This window comes from Neltuma alba, unplaced genomic scaffold (genome assembly GCF_004799145.2).
Source record: "Neltuma alba isolate B1F8T4 unplaced genomic scaffold, ASM479914v2 tig00011900_pilon, whole genome shotgun sequence".
Classification (NCBI taxonomy): domain Eukaryota; kingdom Viridiplantae; phylum Streptophyta; class Magnoliopsida; order Fabales; family Fabaceae; genus Neltuma; species Neltuma alba.
The window spans coordinates 27,720-45,491 of NW_021636498.1; the positions used below are offsets into that span (position 1 = coordinate 27,720).

At 34.4% G+C, this 17,772-nt stretch overlaps 1 protein-coding gene across 1 annotated transcript; it reads left to right on the top strand.

The window, feature by feature from the left end:
• Positions 1 to 1,416: 1,416 nt before the first annotated feature.
• On the top strand, positions 1,417 to 17,170 carry LOC114719255 (structural maintenance of chromosomes protein 5). Its single transcript, XM_028904726.1, has 30 exons — positions 1,417 to 1,707; positions 2,226 to 2,403; positions 2,493 to 2,646; positions 3,139 to 3,212; positions 4,828 to 4,977; positions 5,070 to 5,172; positions 5,269 to 5,416; positions 6,526 to 6,637; positions 7,146 to 7,301; positions 8,534 to 8,655; positions 8,737 to 8,881; positions 8,963 to 9,028; positions 9,617 to 9,745; positions 9,989 to 10,087; positions 10,198 to 10,363; positions 10,470 to 10,615; positions 10,750 to 10,813; positions 11,287 to 11,411; positions 11,570 to 11,647; positions 12,868 to 12,940; positions 13,053 to 13,156; positions 13,668 to 13,784; positions 13,873 to 13,950; positions 14,472 to 14,571; positions 14,652 to 14,706; positions 15,193 to 15,241; positions 15,326 to 15,413; positions 15,502 to 15,574; positions 16,318 to 16,421; positions 16,903 to 17,170. Exons 1-30 carry the CDS (start codon positions 1,670 to 1,672, stop codon positions 16,962 to 16,964), a joined length of 3,156 nt encoding a protein of 1,051 aa, XP_028760559.1. The 5' UTR covers positions 1,417 to 1,669; the 3' UTR covers positions 16,965 to 17,170.
• The last annotated feature ends 602 nt before the right edge of the window (positions 17,171 to 17,772 follow it).

The window sequence follows — 17,772 nt, forward strand, 5'->3', positions numbered from 1 at the left end:
GCTGCATGAACTGATGAACTGAATCAGGCTCTGTTTCAGAAAAAACATCAAAATTGGTGAGATCCTATAGGGTAACATGGTTTATGAATCTAGCGACCATTAGAGTCTAAATCCGAAAGAGCTAAAGTTGAAATAGACAAAATATACAGGGATCGTTTTGGAAAACAGATAGACTATAAGGACCAAGGTGTTTGGGATGCCTTAAAAGTACTAAAAAAAAAATGCTTCAATACAAGTCGGGACAAAATCTCTATCACATACTTATCTCATATACTGTAAAATTATTTCTGAAAAGTTAATTTAAACACCCCAAACTGAATAAGAAAGAAACAAAGCACGAGGAAGGGCCAAATGATGGATGGAATTCTCCTATAATAATTATAAAAATTTGATTGTATTATACGAAAATAAAATAAATATTTTATAAAACCACATGAATAGGTGCACGAGTCAATATGGTGAAACTTATTTGTTGTTATAATGCAAATTTGGTGGACAATTTTCAGGTCATGCAATAATTGGCATCAAAGTTTTATTTAGGGAAAATTAATCCTTTTTTATTGTAACAATTTAACCCTTCCCTGAAACCAGAGAGGCATTGATGTTGTCTTGTTATTAGGAGATTGTGAGTTTAATTTCATATCGATGTTTTTTTAGAATGAACAGATTATGGATTCAATTTTGTATGTTGTTAGTGGCCACCCTTTAATTGAAAAAAATTAATTTTTTAATCAGGAATTTTTAACCAATTTTTCTTTTTATTAATATTTCTCCAATATTAAATATAAGACTCATTTTATAGTACAATTTCCATTACAGAATGAGTCTCATGTTTAAGACTGGAGGACTACAAACCAGGATCATGGGTAAGATAAAGGAACCTTGCTCAATACCTTTTTTTTTTTTGGGGACAATTTCAGAACACAATCGAATGCCCCCCAAATAAAAGAAGTTATATAGAATAAAGTATGGGATATATATATATATGTATACAAACTTTGTTGAAATATTCAAATAAATATTAAAAATAAAAATAAGATTGCTTAAAATTTTATACAATATGTTTGACCGAAAAATGTAATAAAATATATGAAATAAGTTAAAAAGTTTGAAAACAAAAAATTATAAAAAGATTCGAGAAGTTTAGAATATTTTTTATCGAAAAAAGAGAAGTTTGGAATATTTACATGGAAAAATAGCAAAAAAAGGCCGTAAAATTTAAAAAATTACAGATAAAGACTTGTTCATAAAGATTGCTGTAACTCATAATAGTGTTGTAATGGGTTTTTATTTGTAATTTTTTAAATTTTATGGTCTTTTTTTTAATGATTTTTCCTATTTATATTTTATATTGGGAGAACATATTAATGATTTGGAAGTACATTCAGCTAATCAGCTGGAGATCCGACAACACCCAAAAGGTATGAGAAGATCCGACCCCTCCCTTGCCAACCGACACAGGGTCCGAATTCGTTCCAATTTGGCGCCAATTCTCCATTCGTCTGAGCGTATCCCTTGCTTTCTCCAGTTCAGAGTAAACCCTAGTCATGGCTTCGGTTCACTGGTTCATGAATGCATGAAGGTTTCTGAGAAAACCAAAAATTGAAGCTTTCTATATTGAAGCTTCATAATCGAAAAGAGTGTAGAAGCGACCAGTTCCCTTTTTGCAATGGCTGAACCTCGTCGTAAGCGCCCCAAAATTGCCAGGTTTGTCAACATTAAACCTGACGGCTCTTCTTCATTCGCTGGCTCACAATTCGCCTTTTAACCTGCTTACTCGTCGACCCTTTTCGGCGTTAGGGCTGTGCCACTGATATTGTTCTTCAGTTTTCTGGCTGGTTGGCGAAGATGTGCTGGAAAAAGAGAACTAAAACCATTAAAGTTATAAACTTGATTTTTTTGGGGGTGGGTGGGTGCGGTGGTGGTTGTCGGGCAACCCCGGTTCTTCCTCTTTAAACTTCTGTCCTAGGTTTCTTCAATAAATGGTTTACCCATCCCTTGATCTGAATTCATCAGCGTCACCATCATTTAGTATTTGTTTTTTGAACAGGGCCATGCTCTATCTTTCATGGCGTCCCTGCACACTTTTACTTATGAAATCTGATCAATTAAACTGACATTTTTTTGTTTGATAATCACAATCATTGAATACCATGTTTCTAAATGGATATCGTTAAAGGTCTGTAATATGATTTCTAAGTGGACAATTTTATTCTTTCTTTCAGGGGAGAAGATGATTTTATGCCTGGAAGCATTATCGAGATCGAGCTTTTTAAGTTTATGACCTTTGACTACCTAAAATGTAAACCTGGTCCTCGTCTGAATCTTGTTATTGGACCCAATGGTTCTGGGAAGAGTTCTCTTGTTTGTGCCATTGCACTTGGTCTGGGGGGTGAGCCTCAGGTTGGTTCATACAGGCTAGCACGTAAATTCGAATCTCAATATTTTTTTTTCTCCAAAGAACATTAGGATTGAGACTTTGTTTTTTGCAGCTGCTAGGACGAGCAACAAGTATTGGATCATATGTGAAGCGGGGAGAAGAATCAGGTTGTATTAAGATTACATTGAGAGGGGATAGTAAAGATAAGCATATCACTGTTATTCGGAAAATAACTACTAACAACAAGTCTGAATGGTTGTTCAATGGTAGGTTTTATTTTTCTATTTTATTTTGTACGTTACTAATTTCATTGAATGCTATGATTCTGTTGACATGAGTAGTTGATCCTCTTGATTGAGGTTAACTTGGATGAAAGGTCAAAATTGGTTGGTTATGGATTTTGAGTTTGAAACTTTTCCTAGGTACAGACTTGAGAAAGCGACCGCTTTGAATATTACTTTTGAAAACCAAGAAAAGGTTTATGCAATTAGTAACTACTAACTAACAATGTATTTAAGTGGTGTCAATATGTACTTTTTATTTATTTTTATACTTTTTTTTTCTTTAGTAAATCCTGCTTAAGAAAAATGGAGATATTCCCCCTTATATTATTTTTCTATGCTGAGTGTTGGTTTGTCATAAAAGTAAAACAGAGGAAAAAAATGCATGTGCTGGTAAAAGAGTGTTGATAAATACTTGCAAGAAACTTAACTAACGTAGTGAAATATTTATTTGCTATTTTGATGTATTACTTTCAGGAAAAGTAGTGCCCAAAAAGGATGTGATGGAAGTCATTCAACGGTTTAACATCCAAGTTAATAATTTGACCCAAGTACGTATAAAGACCAGCAATCAAGGCGTTTTATTGATGCATTTTTAATTTTAAATTACAAATTTCTACAATTCTGTTCTAAACATGTTGCATTGCTCATTTTAGTGTGTGTTTTCGGATTAGCTTATTTTAAGTAATTTTGCGTTATACAAAGTAATTATGTGGGGGTTGTCTTGTAAAGCCCAAAAGATCTTCTCTAAAGTGATTGTGGTGTTTCTCTAGTGGGATGATCTTGCTGTTCAAGTTGGGATTTTGCCTAGTAGTGTTGCATTTGATAATTGGCTTGTTTAGGTTTCTTGCTATTTTGTAGATGTAAGTGTAGAAGTGAAGAAGCATTCTGCCATCTCTCGAGTCTTTTGCCCATATGCCAAGGGTGGCACTTGCTGCTATCTCCTGAGTCTTTTGTGCGTATGTCACTCTTAAGGTGCTAATTTATGATTTCTAAGTGTTAGTATTTCTTTTGGGAACCATTTCCCATGTTGCTTGAGTCATACCAACTCTCTACCTCTCTAGATGAGAGTTCCTTCAAGCCCTGGGGGTGATGGATATCTCAAGGTCTCTAACAGAAGAAAATCTTTTAGGATTTATTTCTTGAATCATTTAGGATTTAGTTATGATTGTTTTTGTTTCATTATTATCTTTATTTCGTGCAAGTTAGCTTGTCTTAGGAATATGTATATATATGTTTTGATGTAATTCAGAGTATCTTCAAGTCACTTTACACTTGAGACTAATTTTTGTCTGGCTGTGAGCATTAAGGTTAAAACTCTCCCAACAAGTGTGCTCTCTGGGATTTGAACTTGTATTCTCCTTCTTACAAGAGTGAGACCTCTTATCATCTCAACTAGGAGCTTGTTGGTTGTCGTAGGAATATCTTAAATATAGATAAGATATCTGGGTTTTTCTACAAGATTGTGTAGATTCTCTTTTAGGAGTAGGCCTTTTTTATAGATAAGTTTATATTTAGATTACGATGGAGACTTGGTAGCATGGGAGGCTCAATGGGGTATTTAAGTGGGTTGGTTCTCTCACCTCAATAGCTAGCTTTTAGGGTAGGGTTCCCCATCCCACTTTGGTACCCATCTAATTTTATCTTTTTATTAAGGCTTTATAAATAGCCCTTGGGTTTCTCATTGCATCACTTTTTAACCCATTGAATGAATAATTTAGTGTTACCTTATATCTTTCTGTCCCTATTTCTATCTTTTCTTCCCCCCTTCCGATTGCTGTTTAACAGCACTACTATTTCTCAACCCATATGCAACCATGATCTGACATGTAAAATTTCCTAAATTAACCTTAGGATTGAAATTAGAAATTTTATATTTGTAAAAAACTAGAGTTAGGAGTCCTGAATTGATCCAGTGAGGTTATAGACTGAAATAATCAGCCCCATAGTCAAACCTAGACTAAAATGATGAAGTGATTTGATCTTTAATATTGTGTTTTCTTGAACTAGTGTATCTGAAATGCATCAAATCTCACAATTGTATGTTTTTTTTTTGTTTTGAGGATTTTAATTTTTTTGGTACTGTTAGTTTGTTGCTTCAAATATTCTGCTAGTTGATTTTAATATTAGCTTCTTTGTTTAACTTGGTATCATTGTATTTTATAGTTTTTACCCCAGGACAGGGTCTGTGAATTTGCTAAATTAACTCCTGTGCAACTTCTGGAGGAGACTGAAAAGGCTACTGGTGATCCCCAACTTCCAATCATTCACCGTTCTCTTGTTGATAAAAGCCGTGCATTGAAGCAAATTGAGCTGGTAACTATACTTTTACATATGGAATGGAGACATATACCTGAAACTAAATGTTGCATGGAAACTTAAGAGCAATTGCCTCTATTTCATTTCAGACAGTGACGAAAAATGAAGAAACTTTGAAACAGCTAAAGGACCTTAATGCTGAACTTGAGAAGGATGTTGAACGTGTCCGTCAAAGGGATGAACTACTTAAAAGGTTTTATCTTGGTTTTTTTTTTTTTGTCTTTTTCCCTTGCGTTCTATTGTTTTTGTAATTGGTTAGAATATCTGATGCCTTTATTTTCTTTATGTAGGTTGAGTCCATGAAAAAGAAAGTGCCATGGCTTAGATATGATATGAAGAAGGCTGAATACTTGGAAGCTAAAGAACGTGAAAATGATGCTAAAAAGAAGATGGAGGAAGCTGCAAAGATTTTAAATGATCTGAAAGAACCTATCGAGTATGTTGACCTTGCTTAGCAGTCATAATCATAATTCTGCTTAAATATCTAAATTTAATATCCTCTAGTAAGCTTGGTTGCTGAATGAGAGTGTTCAATATCTCAGTATAGGAATGATGGGGTATTGGTGTTTAATTCAACAAAATGTCAGTTCCTAGTTGCATGGTTGCAAAAGTCTGAATGCATCTAGCTGTTTAAAAATGAAGGTCTTGGATTCACTATACCATGAACGCTAGCCCACTTGGAACTCTTGGATCCTACTATAAATCTGACTGTAATTCTCTTAAATAAACCGGGGGTACAGCAAGAAAAGTACCCACGGAACAATCATGTACTAAATAACTCTAACATAATCGTGTATCTTTAAATTAAACGCATGAGCATTCTGACTGCTTAAATATCCCAAACAGTGGCATAATTTGCATCCTGACATAAATTTTTTAACTTCATTACTCCTGTCAAAACCTCCAAAATTCGATAAATGAACTGTTCCAATCTCAAAGTGGACACCTCATGTTCACCAGCGTTGTGGGGTACACAAACGCCCTTTCATATTTGATATCATTCTTGTGTGAAAATGGCGTTATGTCCCACCCAAAGGTACAGCAGAATAGCAAACCCGAAACATTTCTCCTAGACCTCTTTTATACTCCTAGAATCCTGAAAATAGATGAACAAGAATTGCTCTCAGCTCCGTAGGCAAATGCAAGGTTCTAAATCATGCCACTAGATTCTGAATAGCATGTGTAAAATGATTAAATGTTTTTCTTTTAACTCGAGTATATGTATTCGAGATAGGATTTAAATGCATTTTTGGGTGTTGAACAAAATTTATGTTTGTTGTTCTGGTATATTTTTTTTAAAATGAGAAATCGTTCTAATGAGGTTAATCCTGGGACTAAAAGGAATTAGATCTTTGAATTGAGAGAAACTCATATCTAACTATCCTATACTGATGATATTGTCAAATGTGGAATATTAAGCTGAGTTTGATACCTTTATAGGACATAAACTTTCTGATGTTTGATACAGTTGTACCCTGAGCATGTTAGTGTGTGGCCAAGAATCCCTTTTTATGGTTGTATAATCTATTAATTAATTGGCTGCAGGAAACAGAAAAAGAACAAGGCAGCAATGGATGCAACATGTAAAAAGGTTGCCAGCCTTATAAATGGCAATGCCATGAAGCGAATGGAACTTCTGGAGAAAGAAAACCATCTGGTAGTTTTTCTCTTTCATTTAGGAATTGTGGGCTTACTCATTTATATTTCGATATCATATTTATATATACAAATAATATTAGGTGGTATATTTATATGTAAATAAAAATAAAATATAAATTTTATTAATTTATCTTAGAACTTTATTTTAGTTATATTAATCAACCATACCACTTCCTCCCTTATATGTATAAATATAATATATATTACATGTACTATAATATCATTTAAACGAATTGTATGAAATTATTGAAAATAGGCCTATGGGCCTATCAAGAGCCTTGCCTGACCTGTCCTGTTTAACCAAAAGGCCATGCTTAAACCTAAAGCATGCATATTTCCGCTATTAGCGTCTTTGTTCTTACTGCATTTGCTGGAGGACTCTATTTGGTGAGAAGGATGTTAAAAAATTGTCTTTTCCCATCTATTCTACTTGTGGGTTTGTCTAGTTTGCTGTGAGGTGAATCTCAATTCTCATGTTAGTTATAATGACTGTTTACTAATGATAGGGTGTGGAATTACAAGGAAAATACAATGAAATGGAAGACTTGAGGAGGCAGGAAGAAACTTGTCGGCAAAGATTTTTAAAGGCTAAGGAGGAACTTGCTGCTGCTGAACGTGAACTGGAGAATCTGCCTCATTATGAACCTCCAAAGGAAGAGATTGTGAGTTGGTCTTTCCAGTTGATAGTTATAGTATTCAATAGTTGGCTCCTTCAAGATATCCCCCCCCCCCCCAAATTTGTCAGTGCCCCATTCAAACATCACGGCTGTAACATTGTACATTAAGTTGAGTAGAATGCTTGTAATTTCTGAGATTTTTTTTTCCTCTGTTTGTCTCATGGACAATGATAATGTCTGGGGCTTATTTTCAGGAGTATGGATGCTTCGAAGTTGAGGATCCATAAATCTCCTGAAGTTTGCCTTTTTTGGAAAGAAAGAGAAGGTTTTTGATGTTTTGTTTTAAAAAAAAAAAAGAAAAGAAAATACTGAAAAAGGAAAATTTCAGAGAAATTCATGGATCTCAACTTCAGAGAAGCCATTTTTGCAAAGGGATTTGACAGCTTTGCCGCATGTTTAGCTGTATAATTTTTCTTTTTTCTTTTTTTTTTTTTTAAATTTTTTCCCCCTTTAATTAAATTGTTATGGTCTTGCTCCTTTATCACAGAAAAATGTCCTATTCTCATCATGTTCATTCTTTTTCTTAATAATTTTGCCTTCTGCTCAAAATTCTGAATTGCGCTTAAAGAAATTGCTATGATACATCTTAATAGTGATGGATGGGGTAGCTATTGATGATACATTTTTTTAGTTTGCTTTTTATATACTGATGCATTTAATTTTTCAATCTTATTTTCTCCAGGGTTAATTTTAATATCTACTTTTATTTTCTACATTTAAGTACTACTAGCTAATTCTGATTACAATGAATGCACCACTACCCACTTTTGCCCCTGGTAGATACGTCTTAGGGCCTCCTGTTTTCAAAACTTTTTTTGTTTTGGGAAAAAAAAACATGTTTGAAAATGTGTTTGGTTGTGTTCTGAAAAACAAAGTTAAAAATTTGTTCTAAAAAAAATATATCAGAACATCTTTTGATATTTTGACACTTTTTGTTGTACAAAATTAAATAAGTGGAGAACATTGTATTTTCTTAAATGACAATCATGCTAATAAAGCATACTATTATTTCACCCTTCATTTCACCATTTTAGACGTGTTTTTTAAAATAATGATTCAAACAGTTTCTTTAAAAAAAATTTTCCCCGAAACTTGTTCTGAAAAATTACCCTACAGAATTGTTTTAAGAACATCAAAATAAAGAATAGAATCTAGCAAGCTCTAAATCCCTGTTATTTTGTGTTTATAATGCTATAACCACATGCATTTGTCTTCAGGAAAGACTAAAAGATGAAATTTTGAACTTGCAAAATTCTGCATCTCAAAAGAGGCTAGAGAAGTCAGAAACAGACAAATTTTTATATCAGAAAAAGTCATCATTGGCACAGTGTATAGACAGGTAGAATTCAGATTAAAGTTGAATTGCTTTATTACTGTTGTAAACACGTGTATGGCTATTCCATTTAATGTGAATTTGCAGGTTGAGGGAGATGGATAGTAAAAATACTAAGTGTTTGCATGCGTTACGAGATTCAGGGGCAGAGAAAGTAATGGAAGCTTATAAATGGGTGCAAGATAATCGCCATTTATTCAATAAGGAAGTTTATGGTCCTGTACTGCTGGAGGTGCGTTTAATCAGCCATATGGTCATAGGAATGACTGGCTCTTTTTACAAGTCTTTGTTACATTGTTGATTGCAAATCCAGGTTAATGTCGCAAAGCAGACTCATGCTGCCTTCCTGGAGGGTCATGTTCCTTATTACATCTGGAGGGTACCCTTTATTTCTCATTAGAATGCTGTTCCGTATTATGTCGTCTAAAGATAATTTAATGCTTTTCATTTCTTCTCTTGGTTTTGATAACACGTCTTAGTCTCATGATGCTATTCCTTATCTTTATTAACTAGTTGACCACTTCAATTGCTCGAGGAGAACATAACTGTGAGGATGCGAAGAATCAAACTTATTTAAAAATAGAAATAGGTGTCAATATTTATTTAATTTGGTGAGATTGTGAGTAAACATTTTCTGGCAAAATGAATTAAAAAATTTCCTATTGTCACTGTCAGTGCCTCCCTCTATCCTAGTTACAGCTATTAACTATGTTTTTAAACTTTAATCATCCCAGTGTTGCTGAAATCAACTATCTTGCACATTGAAATGAATTCAGAATTGCCATTACTGGGCATTATTTGAATAAAATGACTTGGTTAATGACCAATAAGGACAATCTCGCAGGATAAACAGAGCTGACCTTTTACCTCCACTTCTTCATGTTTCTAATAAGAATCTTAACGCCTCTAGAGGAAGTCTGTTTTAATTTCTAATTCTTTTTATTTATTTCGGTTCTGTTTGATCCAGTCTTTCATTACTCAAGATTCTGGTGATCGGGACCTTTTGGTAAAAAGTCTGAGCTCCTTTGATGTTCCAGTATTAAATTATACTGGTGATGATGGTAGTCAGAGAGAGCCATTTCAAATTTCTGAAGATGTAAGTTTTCTGGAGTCTTTTTCTTTTGTCTCCATTAAAAGAATGTGGAAATATCTTCGTTATTGTACGGTTTATTAGCATTTATTAGGCCTATTAACGAGTTTTTACTCCTTTGTCTTTCCTTCTGTATATTTATTTGGTGTACTTTATCATTCAGAATCAATGCAATACACATTTTTCTTGCAAACAACGATTACTAATTTTTGTTTTGTTTTTCCCCCTGATAATTTGTAACTTCAACAGATGCGTACTCTTGGTATCTACTCACGTCTTGATGAAGTTTTTGATGCTCCCACAGCTGTTAAGGAGGTTTTGATTGGACAGTTTGGTCTGGATCATTCAGTATGTATTTGTTTTTTATTATTGCTTACAAGCATAAACCTAGGATATCTATATTGGTCTATTGAGTCAGATCCTACAATTTATATGATTGCCTTTTTATTTGCTTTCAGTATATTGGAACAAGAGAAACTGATCAGAAGGCAGATTGGGTCCAAAAATTGGGCATTTTTGACTTTTGGACTCCAGATAATCACTATCGTTGGTCTAAATCTAGATATGGGAATCATGTATCAGGAGTTGTTGAACAAGTACAACGTTCGAGACTTCTTTCATACAGTAGGTCACTCATGTCACCTTTCCAAAATCAATATATTGATTTTGTAGAGTTGTTTAAGCTGCCAGTTTCTTGGCCCTTGCCCACCCTGACTACTGTTCTTTTCAGATATAGACGCTAGAGAAATCGAGAAGCTGAGGTGTCACAGAATGGACCTTGAAGAATCTATAGAAACCTTGGAAGCAACTTCTAAAGGATTACAAGATGAGGAGAGACGCCTAAGCAATGAAGCAGCTAATCTCCGCAGACAGCGGGTAGGCAAGAGAAAATTCATTCTTTACTGGTTTTCTCCTTTCAAGTGCTTGTGCAACATAATATGTTTGATGTTAAGCAAAATCTGTGTGCAAGGCACACGCTGATCTCAAACGTAATGCATTAATCTTTCCAGGATGAAATAAACACTACTGTGCTTAAAGAGAAGGAAAAGCGCCGGGATATCATGCGCACTATTGGTAGGTGACTAAGGGACATATGGTAATAGTAGTACTAGGGGTAATTAAATAAATAGGAAGGGGATAGTAGTCTATAAATAAGGTACTGGAGGTTGTATTAGGTGTCTGTTGAATTGAATATTGCTCTTTTACTCTTATCCTCTCCTCTACTGTTATCACTTTAGTCTGGCATGCTGCAGTATAGGAGAGTGTCGTATTTGCTTTCTGTGTGTGTCTCATCAAGGACCGCATTATCTCAAAAATTTGAGATTTTAGAAGATCCATGATTTATTTTTTAAATATCATTAGCACGCTCTGCATGTGAGAACCTTTTGGTCCCTTATTGTCTTGGGGGGAAAAAAATTCAGACTTAGTTTCTGGTGGATTTTTAATTTAATTATGAAGAATGAGGCTAGTGGGAATCAAATTCTTGATTGGTTGGTTTGCTAATATTTTTATATGTATCTAATAGATTGAATCTGTTATGATCCTAGAACTGAGGAAAAGGAAATTAGAGTCAGTGGCGGTGGAGGGTGATATGGATATGGTTATTGCTAAGCTGACTGATCAAGCAAGAAATTGTAATATTCAGCGATTCCATAATGCAATCAAAATTAAGGTGATTTAGGATAGGTCTTTTGATCCTTTCATATTGTCATTTGTGCAGGTTTAAACTGACTTAATGCAATTAGAATTGAGTATTCTTGTTCTGAATGATTTACTTTGAAATATCTTGAAAATATTTGTTTTCTTTATTCTTCCATTGGATTATGACAGAACCTACTTCTTGAGGCAATTGGTTATAGACGGAGTTATGCTGAAAAACATTTGGCTACTCTTGACTTTGATGCTAAGGTAATTAATTACTTAAGCTGCTTATTTGTCCTTTTAAAGCAATTCTTCAGGACAGCTTTCAAACAAAAGGCCTGGGTAGTTTGAGGTAATTTTTGAAGACAGGCAGCTGGAAGCAAGGAAGATATCTGTCTTACTAGCTGTCACTCATTTGCACTATTTGAATGCTTGAAAATTCTAACTTGTAAAAGTAAAATTATACTTTTCCAGTTCTCAATATAAGACTTATTTAACTAATTTGATTAGATTAAAGAAGTTAGGTAAATTAATTAATTATAAGAAATATGATATATTTTTTCTTTCTTGATATCCTCCCTCCCTCTCTTACATGATTATGGTTGAAGGAGTATCAATAGAGGTAATTTAGGAAATATTGTGCTCTTGAATTTAGGACCAAAATTAACTCAACAATTATGTCCTACATTAAGGACTGGAGGAGTATTAAAAACAAACTTAGACATAAAAATGCACGTTATAACAATCACTGCTCATTAGATTGTGTTTCATGAATCATCAAGAACTTTATCAATTAATTATCTCGGTGTGGCTGTCTACAACTCAGTCACATCATCTCATATGTTGGCAGTTGGCACAACTATTATGCCCTTTTTGGTAATAATGAAAATGGGAAAGGGAATGGTTATTGGGACCAACCTTCTATTGGTCTAAATTTTCTAATTTGAATGTGTTTGTTATGAATGAAAAATTAAAAATGTCTGAGGATAGAAAAGGGAAAAAATAATTAAATGACATAGATAACCTCTAATTAAAAAAATTGGAAAAAAACCATTGCATAATTAGAGATGCCATTGAACTTGTTGCTGCTGAGCGTAGTAGCCATTGATGTTGAACCCAGATGTTGTCGCAGTTGCCCAATGCTACTATTGCCTTCTTCTTCTTCTTCTTCTTTTTTTTTGCTTTTGGGGTGGGGGTTAACTGCTGGTAACGATGATTGATTTGCAACCCATCTTCACTGTTGAGCAGAATTATGTATGTTGTATGTTGTATGTTGCATATTGTATATTGGTGATCAATAAAAGTAATATTCCCCGTAAATAGAAGAAAAAATGAAAGATAATTCCGTAAGTTTTGGAATTTGTACCACCAGAATATTAAGTTTTGGTACATTTTGATATGTCAAATTATGGATATTTGGTGCTTTAATATTAGTATAATATGGCAAAGTCTCTTATTTAACCTCCTTTCCTTTTCAATTGTCTTAGATTAGGGAGTCGGAGGCCAGTTTGAAGCAGCACGAGAAGCTTGGTTTGCAAGCATCCTTACACTTTGAATCCTGTAAATAACTGATCCTTCATTGATTTTTAAATTTTTCCGAAGGTTCAGATTAATTGTTTTAACATCATTTTTAAACCATGTGTGACTTGCAATTCCCTTTTGGTTACTTCAGGCAAGAAGGAGACTGAGAATTGTCGACAGCTGCTTTCAGAATGTTTGAGGCGTGCTGAATCAATTGCTCCCATCACTCCAGATCTTGAGAAGGAATTTCTTGAGGTATGTTTAGAGATTTGTTTGCAGGATTGTTTAGTTGTTGTTATGCTAAGTATGCATGTCAACATTACAGCCCCACTATTAAGTGAAGGCCCTTGAGCAGTTTGAATTTTTACCAATGTTATATAAGTGTAATTCGGACAGAGGAAAGATGGATAGGGAGAGAAAGAGAGGGAACTTCGGTGGAAAAGAGAATAACATGTTAACAGAAGAGATAGAAAACAGAGGGATTAGGGACTGGATAGGCAACTGTATTATTCACGTAATCTGAGTTACGAGTTGGTATATTGCCCTATGTATAGGCACTGACTCTAAACATATATTTTGCTTTTCTAACTGTCTGTTTCAATGGTGGCCATTATTTTTATATAGTAGATACTGCATGTATCATTGCGTGGCTTATGATCCCCCATGAGCCTGTCACATTGGTGTCAAGCATGGAAGTAGTTTCTGTCATAATGCAGAATTTCTGGGCAAAAAGCATGCTAATACTTGTCTGATATGATTTATTTAGATGCCCACTACTATTGAGGATTTGGAAGCTGCAATCCAAGACACCACTTCCCAAGCCAATTCTATACTTTTTGTCAATCATAATGTGTTGGAACAATATGAGAACCGTGAACGTCAGGTATCATTTCGGTGATTTTTTGTATCCATTTTTCTTCTTTTTTCTTCCCAATTTTAAATGATTGTCTGTATTTGTAATCACCAAGCAGATAGGGGCTTTAGCTGCAAAACTTGAAGAAGATAAAAAGGAAGTAAGTAGGTGTCTGGCTGAAGTAGACACCCTAAAGGTGAGTAAATCAGATTTCATGAATTCGCGTTTGCAGATTTTACGTTAGTTTCCTTCCCTTAGCAATGGTTTCATGGATGCATTTCAGTATTCCTTTGATTGGTGATCAACCATGGTCCTTTTAAGGTAGCAAATACAATGAATTGGCTTGCTTTGTTATATCTGTTTAATCCTCCTTGGCGCACTTTTGTTAGTTTTGGCGGATATCTTATTCTCTGCCAACTAAGTCTGCCTTTCATGTATTAACGTATTCTATGTTTATAGCAAATAGACCCTGGTTCTTAGCTTCTTCCTGAGCTTTAACAATGATTTATCATTATAAAAAGCGAACGCTGAAAGTTAAATCATAATATTAAACATAATTTTTTTATTAAAAAAAGGAATAGCAAATCATCCCATGTGGAAGACCAAGTAATGATAGAATTGGAGATGCACTCATCTGGTATCTTTTTGTCTGTGCCTGGCTGTGTTGACAAGATATAATTGTCATGATAGAAGCTCCAACATTTTAGCTATTTGCAGGGGACATGGCTTCCAACGTTGAGGAACCTTGTGGCCCAGATAAATGAAACCTTCAGTCGTAATTTCGAGGAGATGGCTGTTGCAGGAGAAGTTTCACTTGGTATGTACTTAGCCAATCTGAAGAGGTCTTACTAGTTTTCTTGGTTCAATTTCCCTTCAATGGTTCTCTCCCCTTCCCAGATGAGCGTGATGTGGACTTTGATCAGTTTGGGATACTCATAAAAGTGAAGTTCAGGTGACTGCTGTGTTAAGACCTTATTAATTTATTTTCGTAGAACATATGCATTCATGAGATCCAAAGTCTGTTGTTTTTTAAGAACTATGGTGAACAACCATTAGGCTTCTTCTATATAGCCCTTTTAAGGTCTAGCCAAAGAATAATCCCTTTTTATGATGGATGCATGTGGAAAACTTGTAATTCACTCCCCAGTTTGCATTAGTTCTGCAGGAATGCTTTCTTTCTTCCTTCTAAAAGATGTAAGCTTTGCATGTAGAAATTAATTCTATGGTAATTGATTTCTGCCTTCTGAGATTTACAAAGAAATCCAAATGTAACCTTTTGGTCATAGTTCGCATACTATTTTTGGAGTAATATCCATTTATTACAGGATTTTTCTCGAACTGTCCATTGCTTTGTCTTTGTTTATGCTGTCAGAATTGCCTTTTTCCCTATTCCAATGCTGCCATCTCTTACACCCTATATATGTTTTGATATCATCAGACCAACAGGACAGCTTCAAGTTCTGAGTGCCCACCATCAGTCTGGAGGGGTATAACAGAATGATTCATTTTAATTACATTGATGCTTTCATAAAGATATTCTCTCTTAATGTACTTTGAGACGTATTTTTCAGGAGCGATCAGTTTCTACTATTCTTTATCTTGTTTCTCTTCAAGATCTTACCAACTGCCCATTTAGAGTGGTTGATGAGATTAATCAAGGTATTTACTGTTTGAAGTAATTTCTTTTACTGTTTGAAGTAATTTCTCTATAGGCTGAGACGTTTGTTAAGAATGTTTTTTCCCTCAGGCATGGACCCAATAAATGAAAGGAAAATGTTCCAGCAACTAGTGAGAGCTGCCAGCCAGCCAAATACACCACAGTAAGTACTAACACTATTAATCGATTCCTCCCCTGCATTATTTTTGTATGGCCATGATAAGGCAAGAACATTCGTCATTCTTGTGTTTTTAAGGTTCTAGATTGCATGCAGTAAAGAGGGCCACCAATAATTTTTTTCCGGTTCACCATATGTAGAAAAGTATGTGCTTATACATAATTTTCTTCTCTGATGCATTTGCTGCGGAGGCTAAATGCAACTGTGGTTGTTTTTCTTGATTAGAATGCTTTAATTTTTGAAGGGTGGGAAAATGCTTCAAGTATTAGCCTCGGATCATAGATGGAATAAAAGCTTTGCATTGCTAAACTAGCATCTGTATGAAATAATGGTGGAATGCTTACAGTTTATTATCTTGCTTACCTATAAAAGACATTAGTTGTAGTGTGGATATTTTTTTCCCCTACTCCACCACTTCTTTGACTCTTCTCAATAGGGGATAGCAGCTCTCTGCCTTTTATGCTATCCTGATTTGAGTAGAATGTTGGCATTTCCCTTGCTCCTTCATATATTATGATTTTAATGAGGAACCTGATGACAACCATCTAAAAGATTGCATTCAAGTTTTGTCTGAAATGATACCCCGAATGGAGCTAGCAGGTCTTGAAGCTTATATCTTATCAGAACACAAAAACCTATCTTCAGCCATGAATTGATTATGTTTTCTACACCTGCTTACGTTAAACGTTTGGTGTAATTAATAATGAAGTGCCTTAAATGTGATGCAGATGTTTTTTGCTTACCCCAAAGTTGCTACCGGATCTGGAATACAGCGAAGTGTGCAGTATTTTAAATGTAATGAATGGGCCTTGGATTGAGAAAGTCTCGGAAGGTAAATTTACCTCTGCTAGATGGTTCTCTGACCATTACTTCTTGGACATCTCACATCATCATGGTAGAAATTGTAGTGTTAGAATTGTAACTACCAAGGTATTTTAAATTTGCATCTTTTGTATCACAATTGAAATTGCTATAGAAAAAATGCCAAGTGGTATTTTTAGTTGAAGCTAAAAGGAACCTAATGGGAGACTCCTTTTAAATTTGGGAGAATGAAAATTAAGGATCTCTCATAAAAAAGGTTAATGTCAAATCAGGACCTCATCGTAACTCGTATTCTCAAATTGAGTACTCATCTTCCTGCCTTGTTTGGTTGTAGTGGTTTTTAATGTGAAGCCAAACGTGTATATAGAAATCAAATGCTATCAACTTTGTAGATGCGTTAGAGGTGGATTTTACTGAAAAAATCTGCATGCTTATGGAAATTTTTTATCCTTATTATATTTTTGACGTGAGATTTTTTATCTGTTAATCAGTTTGGGGTGAAGGTGATCGATGGGGGAAAATTGCAGGGTTGATGTTAGAGAATCAAAGCTGAGAGAAGTCTAAGCGTACTTCTCATTGGTCATGGCTTCTGTTTAATATCTTTAATCTTTTGTATTGAAACGACCGTGCTTTTGGCTCATTGATCCATTAGGAATATTTAATTTTGTATGTAATTTTCATCTTTGATCAAATGGCACAACCCTTTGTAAATATTGAATTTCAAATATAATCCAAGTGCTAACAGGTTTTGGGGGAATATTTCAAGCTTACGATGAATTCTGCAATGGCTTTGTCCTTGCCACAATTGTTTGAGTTTCACATGAATATAAAACGTGAAAAATTTATTAACGAGTTACATTGTTTACAAGTTAAATGATTTAAAAAATGATGATTTTCTAGACCTAGGATTATTTTCAAGTTTAAAACTTGGATACCAGGATTTGTAATCATCCACTTATTGGGATATCCACAGAGATTTTTCATTGCTGATTTGATCCTATTTCGTTTTCATTTATACGGTTTAAGCTATGGTATTGTATTCTAATCCAAATTGATACAGCCCTTGTTTTCCATCTTATTCCGAAATTTAGCAATAATTTTAACGATTCAAGAAAAGGAAAATTACATTAGTTCAACTCTAAAACCCTCAATTGCCCCAATAAAGGGAATTGATTCTCCTTCAAAGAATATATATATACTTAAATATTATAACAAAACATTCTCAAGGGTTTTTTTAGTCTTTTAAAACAGCTATAAAAAAGTTATCACGACACAAGTGATGTGAGGAGTTGAGGACCGAAAAACACGTTACAAAATTAAGACAGAGGCTAAATGCACTTTGACTATTGGAAAGACAGATC